This window comes from Quercus robur, chromosome 12 (genome assembly GCF_932294415.1).
Source record: "Quercus robur chromosome 12, dhQueRobu3.1, whole genome shotgun sequence".
In the NCBI taxonomy this organism is placed as follows: Eukaryota; Viridiplantae; Streptophyta; class Magnoliopsida; order Fagales; family Fagaceae; genus Quercus; species Quercus robur.
The window spans coordinates 18,796,511-18,818,036 of NC_065545.1; the positions used below are offsets into that span (position 1 = coordinate 18,796,511).

At 40.5% G+C, this 21,526-nt stretch overlaps 2 protein-coding genes across 5 annotated transcripts in view; both read left to right on the plus strand.

Moving 5' to 3' along the window:
- LOC126708725 (sister-chromatid cohesion protein 3) overlaps nucleotides 1-21,526 on the plus strand; it is a 47,275-nt gene that overhangs the window by 16,347 nt on the left and 9,402 nt on the right. The gene's annotated exons all lie outside the window — the stretch shown is intronic.
- Nucleotides 13,241-21,526, plus strand: part of LOC126708733 (protein SLOW WALKER 1-like) — a 57,329-nt gene continuing 49,043 nt past the window's right edge. For 2 of the 4 annotated variants that reach the window (XM_050408643.1, XM_050408644.1), the window contains exon 1: nucleotides 13,242-14,977. In XM_050408643.1, coding sequence (XP_050264600.1) covers nucleotides 13,373-14,947 — 1,575 coding nt within the window. In that variant the 5' untranslated portion in view covers nucleotides 13,242-13,372 and the 3' untranslated portion in view covers nucleotides 14,948-14,977. Of the gene's footprint in view, nucleotides 14,978-18,043; nucleotides 18,068-21,526 lie in introns of all 4 variants that reach the window. The other 2 variants (XR_007649247.1, XR_007649248.1) reach the window with 2 other exon arrangements.

Below are 21,526 nucleotides of genomic sequence, written 5' to 3' on the forward strand. Positions count from 1 at the left end.
GCCGAATATGAGGCGCTATTGGAGGGAATGGGAATGATCCGAAAAATGGGGGGGAAATCCGTAGACATGTTCTCGGATTCAAGACTTATTGTGGGGCAGGTAAATGGAGACATGGAAGCGAAGGACGAAAGAATGCAAGAGTATCTAGTTCGGGTTAAGCTCCTGCAGACCCATTTTCATCACTTCCGCTTGACGCACGTACCCAGAAGTGGGAACACTCATGTTGATTCTCTCGCGAAGTTGGCTACCTCCTCGGCTCAACCCCTACCTCGAGTCATTTTGGTAGAAGAGATCCTCCTTCCACTAACAGAGAAGGCCAATGGGATTGGAATACATAACATCAGGGCAGGACCGAGCTGGATGGACTTTATCGTTCTGTACTTAAAGAACGACACCTTGCCAGATGATAAGGTTGAGGCTGGCAAAATCAGGAGAAAAGCTACTCGATTCTGGTTGTCGGAGGACTCCAAGCTTTACAGACGCTCGTTCTCGGGGCCGTATTTGCTGTGTGTGCACCCAGAGGCTGCTGAACTCATCCTGGAAGAGTTACACGAAGGAATTTGCGGAAGTCACACGGGGGGTAGGTCTTTGTCTCACAGAGCCTTAACGCTGGGTTATTGGTGGCCGAGCATGCATAAAGAAGCCCTGGATTATGTGAAGAAGTGCGACCAATGCCAGAGATTCGCTCCGAGCATACACCAGCCTGGTGGAGAGCTAAACCCATTGTCCAGTCCCTGGCCATTTGCGCAATGGGGCCTAGATGTATTTGGTCCTTTCCCCAAGGCAACAGGGAACAGAAAATTTCTTCTCGTCAGCACCGACTACTTCACCAAATGGGTGGAGGCTGAGGCGCTGGCAAACATTAGGGACGTCGATGTCAAGAAGTTTCTCTAGAAAAATATAGTCACCAGGTTCGGCACCCCGCACACCCTAGTGTCGGACAACGGGCTCCAGTTTGACAGTAAAGCCTTTAGAAGGTACTGCAATGAGCTAGGAATTGTTAACCGATACTCCACACCAGCTTACCCCCAGAGTAATGGACAAGCGGAAGCCGTCAATAAAACCATAATGAATGAACTGAAAAAGAGACTAGATGACGCGAAAGGAAGATGGGTAGAGGAGTTAGCCCATGTCTTGTGGACATACCGTACCACGCCTCGTAGGTCCACAGGAGAAACCCCTTTTTCAATGACCTATGGGGCCGAGGCTGTCATTCCACTGGAGGTGAACTTCCCAACCCAGAGGAGCACCACCTTCTGCCCTGCTACCAATAACAAACTTTTGGAAAAGAGCTTGGACCTCATCGACGAAAGAAGGGAAGGCACGATGGTCCACCTAGCTAACTATCAGCAGAAGCTCAAGCAAGGTTACAACGCCAAGGTGAAGTCCAGACCATTAGCGCCTGGGGATCTAGTACTGAGGAAGGTCTTAGGCACTGCGAGGAACCCCGCATGGGGAAAGCTCGGACCAAATTGGGAGGGACCGTACCGCATCACTTCTGTAGCCGGCATAGGAGCCTACTTTTTGGAAGACTTAGATGAACGTGTAGTGCCACGCTTTTGGAATGTAAACAACCTGAAAAGGTACTGTTATTAATGAAAGATATAATCTTTGATGCCGTATTGCTGTGCAGTTACTTATGTAAGTGTTAAACAGAACCCAAGTCCTGCATGGCTTCTCGGCCACAGACTTGGGGGAAATTAACCGCGAAGCGATTCTCTCTAAGAGTTAAACAGAACCTAAGTCCTGCATGGCTCCTCGGACACAGACTTGGGGGAAATTAACCGCGAAACGATTCTCTCTAAGTGTTAAACAGAACCCAAGTCCTGCATGGCTCCTCGGCCACAGACTTGGGGGAAATTAACCGCGAAACGATTCTCTCTAAGTGTTAAACAGAACCCAAGTCCTGCATGGCTTCTCGGCCACAGACTTAGGGGAAATTAACCGCGAAGCGATTCTCACTAAGTGTTAAACAGAACCCAAGTCCTGCATGGCTTCTCGGCCACAGACTTGGGGGAAATTAACCGCGAAGCGATTCTCACTAAGTGTTAAACAGAACCCAAGTCCTGCATGGCTTCTCGACCACAGACTTGGGGGAAATTAACCGCGAAACGATTCTCACTAAGTGTTAAACAGAACCCAAGTCCTGCATGGCTCCTCGGCCACAGACTTGGGAAAAATTAACTTCGCAGCCATTTTTGTCTAATTATGAACTATCATTATTTTCACGAATTCATTCATTTATACTTAACTTTCAACAGTAAATGACAGAACAGACATCCATTCATGATGAAAACAGAAGAGAATAAAACAACGATATTTGAAAGGAAATAACCTTTATCATTCAAACCCAAAAGCGGTTCTGTTCACAAACATTAACAACGCAAAACAGAACAAAACACGAAAAGTAAAACAAATAAAATCCTACACTACTTTCCTAAGAGCCCTGAGTCGGAGCGGGCTGATCATCTGCTGCTTGGGTCTCCGGGGCAATCTCCTTGGCCTGTGCAAGAATCTCGCTAATACGAAGGCTGTCCTCGGGTGACTTACCCTGCGCGGCCTGCTCCATGCCCCCAGCCTCGGGAATAGAGGAGTCTGTTGGAAGAGGCTCTTTGGAGGCAACCTCGTCAAGAATCTCGCGTATGTCATCCGGGAAAAAGATGTTCTCAACCTTCCTGAGATCAGAATCTGCTGGGACAGCTGCCCGATCCAGGGCTACACCCCAGGACGTGGTGATGTATTCCCTGCAGACGATGGCAACTTCCTCGGCCAGCCTAACCTCAGTATCATGGACTCCACGTTCATATGAGGCCGCCACAGCCTTCTCGGCAGCTTCCCTGGCCAAGCGGGCCTCCTCCTTGGTCCTTGCAAGCTCAGCCTTGAGCGTTGAAACCGCCTGCTGCTCAGCCGTAAGTTTCTCCTCAGATTGGCGGAGCTGTATGCGCAGATCGTCAGCTTGCTTTTCGGCATTCTTAAGGCCGGCTTCCGCACTCGCATGAGCCTTCTTCACCTCCTTTATTTCATTATTCTGGCGATCAAAATCCTGTTTGAGATCGCCAGCGGCCTTTTGGGCGGCAGAGCGGGACTGAGCCTCCCTATGCAAGTCCTCACGAGCCTTCTTGGCCCATTCCTCAGCAACAAAAATTTGTTGAGTGACCTGCGCTCGGAAGGAAATAAAAACCCTATTAAAACATGACGATAAAAGGGTACACAATATAGAGACGAGATAGAAGATTCCACTTACCATGGCCATGTCCCTCTTCAATGACATGAAAAGGTCTGGCTGGCGATTCTTTCTGAGACCCTCCATATCACGAGGCAAGAGAAGAGGCTGCTGCAGGGCCTTGGCCAAGAATGATGCCTGCCCTCGTTGGGATTCCCATAGGGTCGCATCCCAAGGGATCGGGGCGCCGTCTAATTCGATCCGCGGTGACCATGTTCGTTGTTCCCTACGAATGGCCGCCTCGTCTCGGCTGTCAGTGGACCTAGTCCTCTTCTCTCGGGGCTCTTTCGTCTCTTGCCCTTCTTCTGAGGCCTGGCCTTTTCACGGCCAATCTCTCCCTCCTCCGTTTCTTTTACAGGCCTTTTTCACCTTAAGTTAGGCATAGGCTGCAGCCCCGCGTCCGACGTGGGAAGGAGAGGAGGAGTAGGAGCCTTAGGAGCAGTTTGTTCCTTCGAGTCGTCCTTAGAGGACTGCCCCTTGCTCCTGTTAGATAGAAGGCCCCTGAGGCCAGTCCTTGGCTTCAAATCCATTCATTCTTCTTCAGTCTCTTCGCTGGTATCAACTTGTGCGATGACTAAACCAGTGTCAGGAGCCGCTGAAGCACGGTCTAAATCGTTGGCGGAGTCCGAGAGCTCTATTACCCTGGCCGACACCTCTCCCTCCTCGGTAAATTGGAACTGGTCTATTTGTTCCTCTAAGGATGAATGTGAAGAACCAGTTTCCTCCTCCGAGATAACCACTGCGGGAAAGGCGCGTTGGGCAGGCAGCTGAACAGGAGGTAAGTCTGTTGAAGCAAGGAACCCTGGTATGGATACGTCAATACGTGCCAATCTTGGATTGCCAGCCCTTATAGCTTGGCCGGCGTCTACCAAGGATCGAGTGAGGGGAACGTAGTCCAAAATCAAAGGAGCCGACCGCAATTGTCCGTCCTCGCTTACGAAAATCTCAGATCTCAGGAGGTAATTTAGAGCCGAGACGTTGACCAAGCTCAGCCGAGGGGATGTCCGCTCCTTGTCTGCAAAGGCCGTTAAAGGGTTTACGTTAGTCCGAGGAGGCATGCAACCAAACCAACAACTTTAAAATTAAAAAAAAAAAAAAAAAAAAGAGAAAAAGAAAGAAAGAAAAGGGGGGGGGGGAAGAGCTCAAAACTAGGGTCCTCCACACGGAATCTAGTTCTATGACACCCCACCTGGCGTTCCCGCCCTAGTCGGACAGTGAATGCCGTCATGCCATGGTCCGGAGACGATCAGATGGTCGTCCTTCAAGCCTTTGCTGGATTTGGGAAGGCAAGATATCAACCTCACTTCGTCAGTCCTGGACTTTAAGTAGTATGAGTCGCCGAGCTTATGGCATTCATAGAGATGAACCACGTCGTGCCATGAAAGGCCGAGGTTCATTTGGTCGTTTAAAGCGTCGGCGCACCCCAGGATACGGAACAGGTTCGCGGTGCACTGATGGGGGGCCAATCTATGACCACGTAGGTAGTCCCTAGTTATTCTCCCCATTGGAATCGTCATTCCTCCTTCCACGAAGGCTATCATTGGAATTGCGACCTCCCCTGTTCTCCTCTTGAACAAAATTTCCTCTTGGTGGCAATACTCTAGGCCTACCTCCGGAGGAATACGATACTTCGCCCTGAAGCCCGCCATACCGAACGGAGAGTCTACCATTTTTTCAAGCCTACCCATTCCCCCTAATCCTAGACAACACGAAGGGAGTTTGCCTAAAGAAGAGTAACAAAGAAGGAGAAGGTAAATTGCGCGCACTTACGGGTAAGAAACTCGACGGAATCTTCAAGGGAATGACGGCGAAGGTAAGAGCGTGCTGAAGGAGAAGGCACTGAGACGTTCTGAATACTGGAGCGTTCGTCAAAAGTAAGGAACGGATGCCTTTAAAACCTTATATACTCAGAGGGAGTTGGACAGACATGCTCCCGCCTAGAGCAAATGAAATAGTGTCCACCGTTGATCTGATCTCCAGCCGTTGGATTGAAAGAGCGTAAGGCTTCAAAAGCTGCAATTAATCCCCCCCCCCCCCGGGTCATTAAATGCCTGTTGCATTAATGAGGCACGTGAGGGCACACCCCCGCACGGGTGAAGCGAGGATCCACAGCGAACTATCCAGTAGGTATCAAAATCCCGCCTTTCCTCCTCGGATCAAGAAGAAAGAGTCGGAATTTTGAGGGGCTATTGTGGGGGTAAAATTCATCAGTCAACAGTGGGCCTTGGTACCCATGCGGAGCCCAGCCATAATAGGAAGTGAAGACATGGCCAGAGGACTTCCAGCCCAACCCTATTGGGCCGGACCGGGCTTGTTTAAGAGGCGTCCGAGGAGGAGTGTCTCCTCGGACGCACCAAATGGGAGTCTAACGTACACCCTTCACATGGTGGGAAATCGTCCCAAATCGAGGGGAAATGCTAGACGCTCAGGGGACAACCACAACTGCCGCATTAAATGCAAGGAAGCTACTTTTCCAGTCGCATTAATGTAGAAAAAACAGGAGAATAGTATTATCTTGGCCAGTGCAACTCACAGAAAAGGGGGGGGGTGTCCTATGAGACAGACACTCAAGTAGAGGCCCAGATGGTTAACAAGTGTAGGGCCATTACCAATTTAAGGACGATATATAAGAGAAGAAAGTCCCCATGACTAAGAGAGGAGGAAGAAAAAGAGAGAAAAAGAGAGAGAAAGAGAGAGTAGTTCTGTAAACAAAGCATAAGATATTGTCCCATGAACTGTTATCCCAGGAAACTTAATAAAATATCCCCACGTTCAAATGGTTGCATGGCTTACTAACAATTACGTTTACTCTGTCTAGACCTAGTTCTATGACCCACTCTCTACAAATTCATTGTTGAGGGTCTTTTGGGCCAGAATCGCCTGCTTGCTGGGCCTGGGCCCCAAATTCCGCCCTTACAGAAACTAATATTGAAGGAATGTTATGTCAACAACATTTTCACTAATAAATCTTAAGTGGCAGATTGTTACTAGTTGTTATTGTTGGGGCAAAAAGTAATCTCATTGGTAGGTTTAAATTTGAATCAATAACAATTAATCACCTATGATTTGTTAAGAAAATATTGTGAACATAGCACTTCTCAATATTTATTAGTTGAAATGCAACCACATATCAATATAATCCAAACTATAAGCAAAAATAAACACCAAAATGGAATCAGTTAGTAATATCTTGACTTGAAGTTAAGCAATCTAACATCGATGTTATAAGTTTTAAATTTTATTTTTTGGGGTTCAAATGATTATGTGATAAATACATCTTTTTTGTGATGTCTTATGTCTATTGTTAATCTCATATTTTCATCTATCACAATTTACTCTCAAAAGAAGAAGAAGAAGAAGAAATCTTATTTCTTTCTTTTGTTTTTTTATATATATTTTTTATAAAACATATGAAAAAAAAAAAAAAAACTTTATAAAAGGAAGGAAGGATAATGTAAATAGGCTAGAGAGACAAATTATAATTTACTACAATTACTTATTTTAAATTTTTTTTTTTTTTTAGAAACAAGCGCAGAAAAAGTTAATAAGGTCAATTAAGTTGTTATTCATATCTTCCATAAAAAAATTTGTTTTAATTTAGTGCAACCATTTAGCAATTAAAATTCCCTTAAAGAAATAGCAATTAAATTGGATATTAACAGTGTGGTGCAGTATGTTAGGAAAACTACACCTTTATATATATATATATATATATATATATATATGTAGGGACACAATTTGTAACGACCCAAACATGATAATGGGCTCATACGTAAAGGGCCCAAACAATACAATTTGTAGAACGTGGGTTTGAAAGGTTAGGCTTTGGTCACCAGACGGCGGTTTAATTGTGGCTTTTATGGAAGTTTATATGAGGGTGGGTCTGGCGTGACTAGCTAAAACTTCCATCGGTGCGGACTGTAGGGTTTTTGTCCTCGGACCCCGTCCGAGGAGCTTAATGCTCTCCTCGTTGTCCCTCCTTTAGGACTTCCTTTTTCCAGGGGGGGGGGGAAGATCCCTTCTCCCCCCGTTCTTCTTCCCTTTTATACTGGTATTTACTTTCCTTTCAATATCCACGTGTCAGTTTCACTTTTTGGGGTGGAGACTTGTCCTATCAGCCCATACCTAGAGTGATTGGGAGCAGTTGTAAAAGTTGAATAGCATGGTGAAGAGCATGGACTTGTCAGGCGCAGAATCCCTTATTACTGTATTGGCAGCTTTTCCACTTATCCTGCCTCTGTACTAAGCTTGTCCTTTCCTTCAGGCGTTCTGTGGGGTGCCAAGCATAAGATCGTCCTCGGCCAGATTCTTAGGCCCCTTTTTTGGGCTTTCATTATGCGTCCTCGGCAATGGTTCTCCTCGGCTTAAGCTTTGGGCCTTAATGCAAAGTGGGCCAGGACCGCAGATTTTCTGGCCCCACAATAGCCCCTCAAAATCCTGCTGTCCAACCTCTTAGTTGGGGAGGAGGATTTTGATAATGTCGGACCTAACCCATGACTCGCTCGATTTTATCCTTCATTAATATCAGTGTCTCTTCTCTTGTCTGGGAGCTGCGCCGGATTACGAGAAATTCTTCTACATTTACTTACGATGCGCTCCTGCCGGTTCATTGTTCGAGATGCGTCTTTAATATGTCCCCTTTACGAGGCTACCCGAGTCTTGTGGTTGCAGACGGTGTTAGGAGTTAAGCGAAAACTGTCTCGTTCGTAACGTTTCTTGGAAATCTTCGTAGATTAAATGCCATCAACCTCCCCTCTATATAAGAAGCAGGATAGGAGGTTACTCTCTTTACGTATAAACCCTTCACCCCTTCAAATTCCTAATCCTTCAATTGTGCTTAAGGTTTTTACTGCTAGTGCAATTAAACCTTAGAATGGTGTTTGAAGCACGAATGGGGATGAAGGAACCACACCCGCTCCAGAAGCACTGGGTCTTTCCGAGTCTCAGGATGGCGCGGTCAGGGCAGGGAAGACAGAGACTTAAGACAGTTCTCCGTTTTCACAAGGTGGGAGCGATTCCTCCGCCTTTTTCAGTCAAAATCCGAAGCAGGTACTGGTCGCGTCAGATTTTTGGTGCGACAGCAGTGGGATTTCCCGTCATTAGCACTATCCGCTCTATCGCGAGCGCTGCTAATATGGAGGCTCATCAACTTCCTGTGTGGCCACCTACGAATACCCAGCTCCCTGCACATTTTCTTCAAAGGTGTTAATCCCACGTCAAGTTCTTTTGCTGCCTGAGTTATGGGCATGTAAAAGTATTGAGAAATGGTTTCCTTAGACAACATTTTAGAACTGCTGCATCTCTCTTCTCAGCACCTCTCTCCTTTGTATCTTTTCTTTTTGTTTATGTGGTTAGCCTTTAGTATAGGCTTACTTAAGCTCCTTCATTGTACGTTGTACGTTGTACCATTTTTTTGTCTTAATAAAAGATAATTCTGTTTCCTTCTAAATATTTTTCTTTTCTGCAATAATTACTTTGTGAATGGATGTATTTCACGTGTATTTCTCTTTAACAATACTTATGGCAGGAAACCTTGTAACAAAAAGCTATTAATTTGAACTTATTGAGACTATCAAATGTAACAACACCAACCAATAGGGGATTAAACTTATGAGACTAACCGGGATAACAGCTGAGTGCTCTGTAATGCGCGTGAGGTAGTCATCTGAGAATGAGAAACCCAAAATAAACCATCCGAGAAAGCTTCCAAGTAGTGGGGAACTTTGGCCGTATTTTTGATAACACCTGATCTCTGATCCGAGGACTGAGGTACGGTTGTACCGGGCCCCAACACATTCGCATTAGTTCCCTTGGTATTGAGGATCCGAGGACAAACCGGGACTTCCATTCGGTCTAGGGATTAACCCAATTATTAATAGGTAATCCCTTTATGGGACAGAGTCCGTAGACCATACAACGTCTGGGTTGTGTCCAAAACTTGTATTTTTTCTTTTAAGTAGTTGGTTTCCCCATAGGCTTGAGTCCGAGGACCATACAAGGCCTTGGTTCTGTCCAAAACTTGTATTTTTTCTTTTAAGTTGTTGGTTTCCCCATAGGCTTGAGTCCGAGGACCATACAAGGCCTTGGTTTTGTCCAAAACTTGTATTTTTCTTTTAAGTAGTTGGTTTCCCCATAGGCTTGAGTTCGAGGACCATACAAGGCCTTGGTTCTGTCCAAAACTTGTATTTTTTCTTTTAAGTAGTTGGTTTCCCCATAGGCTTGAGTCCGAGGACCATACAAGGCTTTGGTTCTATCCAAAACTTGTATTTTTTCTTTTAAGTACCGAGAATTAGCCCCTTGGCCAAGGCATGGGGCGTCGAACTGATGGTGGAAGCCCCTAGAACTGTCCTTGTTGCTAGTGCTTCGAAGCATAGCCCATAGTAGAACTTCACCCTAGGGCAACAACATCAGGCCGCTGGATGTAATGGAGGGGTTTTTACAGGCCCTGGGTTGACAGGAGTTCGACCCACCGTCCATGCCAATGCGTAAGCCTTTCCCACAAACGACGCCAATTGTAGGGACACAATTTGTAACGACCTAAACATGATAGTAGGCTCATACGTAAAGGGCCCAAACAATACAATTTGTAGAACGTGGGTTTGAAAGGTTAAGCTTTGGTCACCAGACGACGGTCTAATCGTGGCTTTTATGGAAGTTTATATGAGGGTGGGTCTGGCGTGACTAGTTAAAACTTCCATCGATGCAGACTGTAGGGTTTTTGTCCTCGGACCCCATCCGAGGAGCTTAATGCTCTCCTCGTTGTCCCTCCTTTAGGACTTCCTTTTTCCAGGGGGGGAGGGGAAGATCCCTTCTCCCCCCGTTCTTCTTCCCTTTTATACTGGTATTTACTTTCCTTTCAATATCCACGTGTCAGTTTCACTTTCTGGGGTGGAGACTTATCCTATCAGCCCATGCCTAGAGTGATTGGGAGCAGTTGTAAAAGTTGAACAGCATGGTGAAGAGCATGGACCTGTCAGGCGCAGAGTCCTTTATTACTGTATTAGCAGCTTTTCCACTTATCCTGCCTCTGCACTGAGCTCGTCCTTTTCTTCAGATGTTCTGTGGGGTGTCAAGCATAAGATCGTTCTCGGCCAGATTCTTAGACCCCTTTTTTGGGCTTTCATTATGTGTCATCGGCAATGGTTCTCCTCGGCTTAGGTTTTGGGCCTTAATGCAAAGTGGGTCAGGACCGCAGATTTTCTGGCCCCACAATATATATTAGTGTATAACATATACATATGCACAGTACAATTAAAACAATCACAATTATACATATATGAGTTCAAATTATACCTGAATGTAAGGGTTACATATTTTTTTAACTCATAAATGAGTTTTATTCTCTTTTTCTCTTTTCTATTTTTTTTTTTTTATATGCATGTGAGTTTATTATTTCTTTTTCTTTTTTTTGTAGGAGTTTTTTTTTTAAAGTTATTTTAATGATTATGTATTAAAATAAGAGATGTGACATATGACATATTAATAAAGTGATACATTAAAATAGATAAAATAGTTCTTTTAGTGTGTCAAAATGACATTTTTTTTAGCTAATACTAAAAGAAAAAAGGTTCATAGGCTTAATTGGATTTGAAGGATGGGTTTTGTGAATTTTCACTACTTCAATAAATTATAGGTTTGGGTTTATCTGGACTAAATACCAGTTTTTTTTTACTACTCTTTATATTCTTAAAATTTTTAGCTAAATTGGCATTTTTTCCCCCAGTATATATATATATATATATATATATATATTTTCCTTTAAAGATTTAAAAATTAAATCAAATTTAATTTTTTAATAAAATTTTAATATTTGATTAAGTAAAAAAAAAAAATCAAAACGATGTAGTTTGACTTTGGGATATTAAAAGAGACTGAGTATTGTACAGTAGAGAGAGAAAGAGTCCGTAAAGGCACATAAAAAGCGAGCGAGAAAGAGAGAAATCTTGGGCGCCACCACCGTCAGCCTCCTGCTACCGTCATTCTGACGGAACCGCCGCCTGTAAAAAAGGTTCGGTTTTGGGTGATAATTAATTAATGAGGTTTTTTAAATGACTCTCTGGAGAGGAAAAAATTGATTCCTGATCACAACACTACACTCTACACTTGCTTCGGCAACGTAAATCCTTAACCTTGAGGTGAGTTTTTTTTTATCTTCTGGTTTCAATATTTTGAGGATAATGGTTCCTTTTATACAGTGGCGACTCCAGGAATTTTTTCCAGGGTGTTCCTCAAGAATTTCTAAGTTAAAGTCAACACGAATTTGCTTAGAAGATGAAGATGTATTTTGCACAGGAGATGAATCTTGAATACGTGGTTTTCTTATCAAATACTTGTCCATAATTCTAGCAAAAGAATAAACAATAAACTATAAGGTCATTTGAAATATTAATAAAATTATTAATTACTGTTGTTTAGTTGTTTCATTAATTTGTTTGTCTTTTATATACTATAATTTGTTATATTAATGTTTCATTAATTATAAAATTATTAATTATTATTTAACCTAATATAGTAACATAATTTAATTTGTTTGTCTTTTATAATGTATTGGTTAATTAAATTATTAATTATTTTTTATTAATTGCTTCCCCCAATTATTTGTTATTTAGATGTTTCATTAATTTATTTGTCTTTTATAAATTAGCACACAACCACACACCCATGTGCATTTACCCCGGCCCCATGCCCCCATCCACCCCCAATTCCAATGTCCCAAAGCCCCCCAATCACAAGACTAGAGCCAATCAAATAAAACCAATTAATTGTATCTCACCAAAAACACAACACATACAATTAATTTATCTCACCAACACCACACCAACAACACCAACACCAACACTGACCAACGGATAACTCCAAAAACAGGGCAAATATTAATAAAAATTTATAAAGTAAACTAAAACTAAGCAGTAAACTAAAACTAAGCAAAAGGCAACACAACAGACAAATGACAATCACAGATTCACGGTTCAAAGACTTAGAGAGAGAGAGAGAGAGAGAGAGAGAGAGAGAGAGAGAGAGAGAGAGAGAGAGAGAGACACACCTGTGTACAACTCTTCAAACTCCTCCTCCGACAGATCAGAGAAAGGAGTGACCCAAGGGAAAAAGCGAATGACCCAAGGCAAGGAAAGCAAACTTTCCCTCATATCCAGGGCCAGCCGCAACGTATCCCAGTCGTCCATCGTCATCCACGCCAAGCACGCCGCCTCCAAAGCCGCCGTCGTGTCCAAGAAGCTCCTCCGTAGCACTGGCAAGGCGGCGTGGATCGCCGGCACCACCTTCCTGATCCTGGCTGTGCCACTCATCATCGAGATGGACCGCGACCAACAACTCACCGAAATCGAGCTCCAAAATGCCAGCCTCTTCAGCACCGCTCCTACTCCCAAGTGAGTGTGACACAGAGAGAGAGACCCTTTTGCTTCTTTCTTTTTCAATTAGGATTTTAGAAAAGTTTCGGACTTTTTTTTAGAGATAGAGACAGAGAGAGAGTTTTTAATTTGGGTTCTGTTTTGAGGCCGGATCTGATTTCAATATATTAGGTTAGGGGTTTTTTTTTTTTTTTTTTTTTTTTTTTTTTTTTTTTTTTTTTGAGAATCCGTGGGTTACTGGGTTTGCTACTATCTGTTGGGCTTGTCATGGGCTTGATGTTGGTCTTGCCGTGGGCTTGCCGTCCGTTGATATGTTTTGAGAATCCGTGGGCATGCCTCTTGTTCTGTTACCATTTTTTTTTCCTGGGCTTGAAAGTAGAACAAATATATATTTTTTTATTATTAAGGGTGTTCCTAATTTGATGGAGGGTGTTCCTAATTTTTTTTTTAAGGATAAACAAATAAAAAAAATTTAATTAATATATATAAAAAAAAAAATTTTCCAGCTCAGGGTGTTCCTAGGAACACCCTGAGCATAACGTGGCGCCGCCACTGCTTTTATATACTATATTATTACAAATTCAAAAGAGAGTATTATATATGCATTTACCTTTTTACCCCTTCCTGCATGCGCGGCAAATACAAAGCCAAACGGTGACGTATCAATTCTCAGCCTAAAACCCCACAACCAACACGATACACACAACACATATTCGGTGTTCCTTGTCTAAAACCCTAAACTTCCAAAATTTAGAGCTTTCACTTTGCACAACCTGCTTCCATGGCGGAACCAAATTCAACCTTCAAACCCATCAAACCGAAGCTCAAACCCAAACCCAGAACCCCAAACCAAACCCCAGAATCAAAGTACTGGTCCTCCTTCAAAACCCACCAAATCCCAGACCTCATCTCCTCCATCACTTCCCTCACTTTCTCTCCTTCGCCTCCTCACCCCTTCGCCGCTACTCACTCCACTTCACTCAAAATCTTCAATCCCCAAACCCTCTCTCCTTCCTCCACCATCTCCTCCTTCTCCGACGTCGTTTCCTCCGCCTCGTTCCGCTGTGACGGCCTCTTGATCGCCGCGTCTGACCTCTCGGGTCTAATCCAAGTGTTCGATGTCAAAACGCGGACCCCACTTCGTAAACTCAGGTCCCACACACGCCCAGTACGTTTTCTCAAATACCCACTTCATGATAAGCTCCATTTGGTCTCTGGTGGCGATGATGCTGTTGTTAAGTACTGGGATGTTGCTTCTGAGACTCCACTTTTAGAGCTTTTGGGTCATAAGGACTATGTGCGTTGTGGTGATTTTTCACCTGTTAGTCATGAAATGTGTGTCACTGGGTCTTATGATCATACGGTTAAGCTTTGGGATGTGAGAGTGACTGGTTCGAAAACAGTTATGGAGGTTAACCATGGAAAACCAGTTGAAAGTGTCGTTTTTTTGCCATCCGGGGGGTTAGTTGCTACTGCAGGTGGGAATTCGGTTAAGATCTGGGATTTTATTGGAGGTGGGAAGATGGTTTATTCGATGGAGAGTCATACCAAGACGGTTACTTCAGTTTGTGTAGGGAGAGTTGGGAAGGAGAATGTTGAGGAAGGGAGGGAGCATAGGGTTTTGAGTGTGGGATTGGATGGGTATATGAAGGTGTTCGATTATGGGAGGATGAAGGTCACACATTCTATGAGGTTCCCTGCACCACTTATGTCAATTGGGTTTTCACCAGATTGTGGGGTGAGAGTGATTGGGAGTTCGAATGGGGTAATGTATGTTGGGAAGAGAAAAACGAAGGAGGAGAATGTGGAGAGTGGTTTGAGAAGCTTTTGGAGTTTAGGTGTGGAGCAGGAGAGAAGGGTTATGAGGCCTTCATATTTTCGGTATTTTCATAGAGGGCAGGGTGATAAGCCTAAGGAGGGGGATTATTTGGTTATGAGGCCAAAGAAGGTAAAGTTGGCAGAGCATGATAAGTTGTTGAAGAAGTTTAGGCACAAGGAGGCACTGGTGTCAGTGTTGGGCAATAAGAATCCGGAGAATGTGGTGGCGGTGATGGAGGAATTGGTGGCAAGGAGGAAATTGTTGAAGTGTGTTGAGAATCTGGATAATGAGGAGCTTGGCTTGCTGTTGATGTTCTTACAAAAGTATTCTACAGTGCCAAGATTCTCAGGTTTGTTGATGGGATTGACGAAGAAGGTTCTTGAAATGCGGGTTGAAGATATCAGAGGTTCTGAGGCCTTGAAGGGTCAAATTAGAAACCTTAAGCGGTCTGTTGAGGAGGAGATACGGATACAACATTCTTTGCAAGAGCTACAGGGTATCATTTCTCCTTTATTGAGGATTGCTGGAAGGGGATGAACCTTTATTGCCTTTTTGGTTTTTTATGAGGTAGTTGTATTATTTGATTACCTGCTTGCAGCTTTCTTGTCATGACAATTGATGTTATGAAATTTTGTTTGTGTTATTATTCATTTTGTTTTGTAATTTTTTGAGGAACTATAGTTACTCAATGAGATATATCATATTATCATATCAAGCTTTTTTATTTTTTATTTTTATTTTATCCCAATGAGGTTTTTATATGCCTCTTTTGTTGTGTTGTTCTGTGTTCTTAGAATAGACATACATGAGGTCTGTTATGTTGGTTTGGTATGGTGTTTATATTATATCATTAAAGGTCAGCTTTTGTAACTGTAGTTTGGTAATGCCATTGCCTGTTTAGTATTTGAGCTGTCAATAGGAAATTATAACGTATATTGATGGACTAAGTAGGTTGAAAATTTTGGGGTCTTCCATATATATTCCAGGATTAAATTTGAAATTTATGTTCCATTTATATGAATTCCACATACAATCTCACGCAAACCTGGATGTAGTATTGTTAAACTGGGTTTAAATATCTAATTGCTGTTTGCCCTTATTTATCTGTCATTTACATGGTTTATGGAGCTTTTAGAAGATTAAAGGATAGATGCATGTATGCATTTACATTGAGTCAAAAATCACCATGAGACTTCAGGTCAAGTTAGTGCCTAGACAACATTGAAATTGGAGGTTGAAGAATACAGCAAACTCTTGTTGTTTTTGACATGTTAGTGATAGGAAATAACATTGGCCATTTCCACCTAAATGGCTGTAATGGTAGGCATTCACTTTACTATGACTTGGCTTATTTGGGCACCTAGCTTCGTTTAGTAATGTGACCTCTCCACCCTTTTTTAAATAGAGAACAGTAAATTTAAACATATATTCTCAATAATGTTGGATACCATAGTACAGTGACTCTCTAAATCTTACCTGAGGAGGTCAATTTCTGCAAATGCACTATTCTGTCATTCAGTACATGAATCGGTAGTAACAAGTAGTTATCCTCTTCCAACAAATGTAAAAGCTGGAAGTACCTTGGAAGATTCCAACATATAGTCTCATTATTCTTGGTGGATACTATGGTATAGCGACTCTTTAAACCTTGCCTACAAAGTCGTCTTCTGCTTATATTGAAAAAATAAGATGGTTTTATTGGTGAGGAGCTTGACTTCTGCAAATGCCCTATTCTGGCATTCAGTAACGTGATAACAACAGTTTTCTTTTTCCAAAAAATTTAAAAGCAGGAAGTGCCTATTCTTAGATTTATCACTTATCAAAGAAGTAATTCTTATTCCTACCCAAGTAAAAATGTCTCCTTTAGAATTTTTTTATTTTTTATAGGTATCTCCTTTAGAATTTCTGTATATATACCTTTCTCTGTCTTGATGTTGAAGCTCTTTGGTTTTGTTTTGTGATGTTCTTATGTTTCTATTAACTAAGTTTGATTGGATTTTACATATAATTTGGCAGTCTTTCCTGGAATCATAGTCTGTGATACATTTTATTTATTCTGATTTGGGATTAAACCTCTGAAGAAAGAATCTTGTATAGGATTGAATTTTGAGGGTGCAGTGTAACATTTCAAAAACTAACTAATGAGATCAACTAAGAAGCCACAAACAGTCAAATTTATATAGATTATAGAATTTTTTTTTACAACATTTGCCAATCATACTATTCTTCTCTATATACTATATAGTATATACGATTGTATAGACTACAGAATGTTAAGACAAAAGCTGCAAATGACAGGTCGTGTTAAATTATTTTTTGCTGTGCTGCAAGTTGTGTTATAACCTTCAGAGTTCATCACTTAGCTATAAGTCGTACGGTTTTTATTACCTGTGTTGTTTAGCATAAACTCAGAAGTCATAAGGTCATTAATTTGTTTAAAATTCTGTTAAAGATGACTGGTTTTCCGTTTTAGAGTTTGTTACATTTCAGTTTTGGTTTCCTGCCTTTTCTTTTCCATGTGTGTCTGTATAAGTATAAATACCAAAGGTCATTTCAGTAATCAAGTGAGGAATGCATTTTGCAATTTCTCATATAGAAAATAATTCTCTGTTTTTCATTTACCTTTCCATATTTTGCTTCTAGAACTCTGCTCTGCTCTGTTTTCTTTTCAGCAAATAGATTACTTGTTTATCATTTATTTTTTAAAACAAAAGGGTAAGGACTGAAAGTCTGAAGTTGAGAGAATTACTATATAGTAAACTAAAAAATACCTAGTAATCTTAGTCTGCAGCAACATTAATTACGCGGTAGTGCCACAGTTTAGAAGAGTAACAAGACACTCCTAACCAATCGCATGAGGTGTTACATATTCCCAATTTCCCATCTGCTTCTAGTTATGGTTCACCTCTATGGGATTTAAAAACATGGTAATGGCCAAAGAAATACAGCTTGTTTGGAGATTGGATCTAGTCATAGTGACGAAGGCTGCGAGTTTAGAAGAGAGTTAAGTTGATAGGATGTATTACCTTTGAACTATGAGCACATCAATCATTAGTGAACTATATGTAGCTTTAAGACTCTACCGATAAGGATTGAGAGCCCGTGCAATACCTAGAGTATTGCTTGCACGAGGTGCAATAATTTCAATCTCAGCCATTACTTTAATCTAACAGATATAAATATGACACATCATAGAGCCACGTCATTGATCCATGTGACACCACATTCACCCATTTCTTTACTCTTTTCTCTACACCCTTCAGTTTCCTCAAATTTCAAAAAACTCTCTCTCCCTCTCTCTCTTCCATCGGATCTTTCTCTAGGACTCCATGGCTCAATCTCCATGGCTACAGCTAGCAGCCACCTCATTCCGCTCCACCAAATTCCGGGGGTGGTTCCGGTAAATTTCCTATGTCTCTCTAATCGGTATTTCAGGAATTTTTTTAAAAAAAAAAAATGGTTTGGGGATCTTGTTGTTTGGATTTCTACTGATCTTATCTTAATTTTTTTGAATTTGGTTTGTTTGATTTTGCCGAAAAAATCCACCTTTGATACTATCAGTTATGATCCATAATTTGCTGAAAAATAGCCATTCATTTTTACTGATCTAGTGTTTTGGTTTCATTCCTGTAGCTCGAAGGAGAGACCCACTCTTGGGTAAGACTTGTTCTCTGTTTTTATGTGCTGTATTATCTCTTTTTTTTTTCTTTGTATTTTTGGAATATGCTTTGATTATGCATATGAAACACAGATCAATCTAAGTAATGAAATACTGTAAGTTTTGTGTTTCTACTTTTGTAAATGTTGACAAAAAAGTAAGGAGAAGGCAAAATGTTAAGACGCATTCTCTGTTTTTATGTGTTGTATAATCTGATTTGTTCTTTGTAATTTTGGAATATGCTTTGATTATGCATCCGAAACTTAAGATAGAAAGGGGCTGAATTATGAACTTTAATTCTAATTGGGCATTTCTATGTTATACAAATATGGTATTTACTTATACAATAAAGCAGAAATTGGATTTAGATTTAGGCACAATTGAGCTTATGAACAAGAGTTTGTTTTATGCATTTTTTCCTCATTTATTGTGGCCAAAGGTTATATGGATTAATAACTATAAATCTCTTGTTTTCTTGTTAACAGGATAAAATATTAGCCTTTGTTGCCCAAAAGTTCAATATATCTTGCCAGAAAATGTTTTGAAGCATTCCATGATTTATATTGTTTTTGTGAGTTAAAAGATAGAAAACTTGTATTGATATGTTGAAAGAAAGTAAACCAAAAAAAAAAAACCAAAACTGGTCTGAATTTGTAAGACAACCAGACAAAACAGAGAAACACAACTCAGGAAAGAGCATAGCAGCTAAGACACATTACATGACAGTGCTGCATAAAGAAAAGCTTGACATAAAAACTGCTTAGAATATGAATTGTTGGTACTCTGCCAGGAAAATAGTAGCTCTATCAAAGATGGCCTTCAGTTGTAACTGAATTCTTTCAAAGTAGAACCTGTTACAAGCATTCCATGATGTATTGAAGCCATATCTTGTTGTCAATAGGCTAATTTTCAATATCATTGAAACATTGAATGTATTTTCTAATTTTGACTCTTAAGGCAGTTTCATTGTTCATTTACAAAAACTTTTACAAGGATTTAGAGTACAAACAAAGAAGAATGTAATAAAATTTAGTTTTTATTTTATTTTATTTTTTATATTGGTTTTACTTCTAAAATGTAATTGATCGTGTACCTTTATATTTCTAATTTCTTGTAATGTTTCAAATTGAACAATTTTGATGTTGCCAATACAGTCATGAGTTGATGCAAGAGTTTGATCCAATAACGAACAAAACTTTATCGAAATGTATACTTTGATTACAAGGCTATTAGAACAAGAGCCCTAATTAAATACAGTCATGGGCAATGATTTATTTCCCTCAATAAAAACCTAAAACTTGCATTCACAAATTCTGTAAGGATGCAAGTTGAAGCCAAAGTGTAATGAATAAGATAATACCAAGCAAAATACTTCCATTCAAAACAATTTTTGAATCATACAAGTGGCTGCTAAGGTAAATGTTGAAGTTTATCTGTTTATGTATCCAAAAGAAAAATATATTTCTACAATACTTCTTCTTAGTGGTACTACTTATGTGAGAACATGTGTCCTTCACTAACCTAAAGGTAAACTTGCTTTCTTATCATGGCAATAGATGTTATGCAATTTTGTTTGTGTTTCTATTTATTTCGTTTTGTAATTTTTTGAGGAACTATAGTTACTCGATGAGATATATCATATATCATATCAAGATTGTTCTGAACCCAGTGAAACTTTTGTATACTTCTTTTATTGTGTTGTTCTATGTTCTCAGAATACATATACATATAAAAGTTGTGACTTTCGGTTTTTTATGAGGTAGTTGTATTATTTGATTACCTGCTTGCAGCTTTCTCGTCATGACAATTGATGTTATGAAATTTTGTTTGTGTTATTATTCAATTCATTTTGTAATTTTAGATGCTATGAGATCGTTTTTATCCAACTTGGGATAAAATCCTGTCCCATTTATATCTCTAATGTCCTCCAATTTTTTGTATTTAAGAGAAACAAATCATAAGAATATTCCAAAAAATTACTAAAGGTGGTAGCTTGTAGGCTTTCATACATTTTTTCTTATTATTATTGTAAGTTGGCAAGAACACGGTAAGGTTACTAACGTCAATGCTCAATGTGTAGAAAATCTCATTATGAGAGGACTATAAAAATGACAAGCCCTTTGTTTGTCATTGTCTTAGTTATTTGAACTAGCACATTCTGTCCATCATGACCCAACAATGTTAATCCACCCTCAATGATAGGCTACATCGTAGATATCTATGATCAAATCAAGACTATATATAAGTTAACATTCAAAGGAAATTGTTCTCAAACAATATATCATTTCAGCTTCACATGAGGACAAGTTGAAAGAAAAAAGCGTTTGTATACCCTTAGAATCCACATGAACAAAACCTATGATAGGCTTAGTTCAATTTTAGAATGCTTGTTTTGTCTATAACGGGTTTCAATTATTGACTGCAATGAGCAACAAACACTGGGGTCATTTGTGTATTGGCTACCAATTAACTTGAGATGTTTGGTTTGGAACAGACTTGATTATCCGAATGGAGAATTTGGAGCCAAGAGGCCCAAGATCCATAAAAATCTGGATTTGTTGTTGTTGGCCTGAGAAGGAATTGCTTAGCCAAGGCACATATAGATGACTTTTTGTGGTTTTTCTAGCTACTCTAAGGTCCATCTGGAAATAAAGAAGCAAAGCTACTAGGGAAGGTGAAGCTAATACTGCAGTCAATATGCTAATTTATAAAACATCTTGGGTTTCTGAGAGCAAGCATGGTGGGACAGCAGATGCAAGAGAGAGAAATGTCTTTGCCTCTAAACAAAGATGCATGTCTTGGTTGGTAGCTCATTACACTTGTGGACGGCTTTTAGGGACAAAGTGGTAAATGGAAAGGAGCAAGTTTTGTTGGCAAAAACAGAGAAGGCAAGATCAGGGCAGCTAAGAGAAAAATAGAGATAGAGATATGAAATATGGGTTAGAGGTTTGAGTGATGAGAAATGAGTTTTGAGTTTTGCCTAAACCAAACAGCCTAATAATTACTGCAACGAAAGTCTTATATAAGCATTAGTATCTATCCTTCTGTTTCTCTTACTGTAGTCTCCTACACAATCACATGATGTGTTACATACTCCTATCTGCTTCTATTTATGATTCACCTCAATTTGTTTAAAAAATTGTTAAAGCTTAAAGGTGCACTGGATCAAGTTCTAGCAACAAAGGCTGCTAGTCTAAACGAGAAACAAAAGTTGAAAGGACTAATTACCTTTGAACTATGAGCAGATAAATCATTCGGGAGCTACACATGGTTTTAAAACCATTGAGATCACTATTTGTCGACCACAGATTTTGACATCTCACTGATGATCATTTAATCTGTTGTGTTGTAGAAGAACCGTAAAGTGAGAGGCATATGTAGCAACTGAATTAGTCTGAAACCACTGAGTCAAAGAGCATCTACTTCAAGTAGCAACACAATTTTAGCCGAAAATCCAT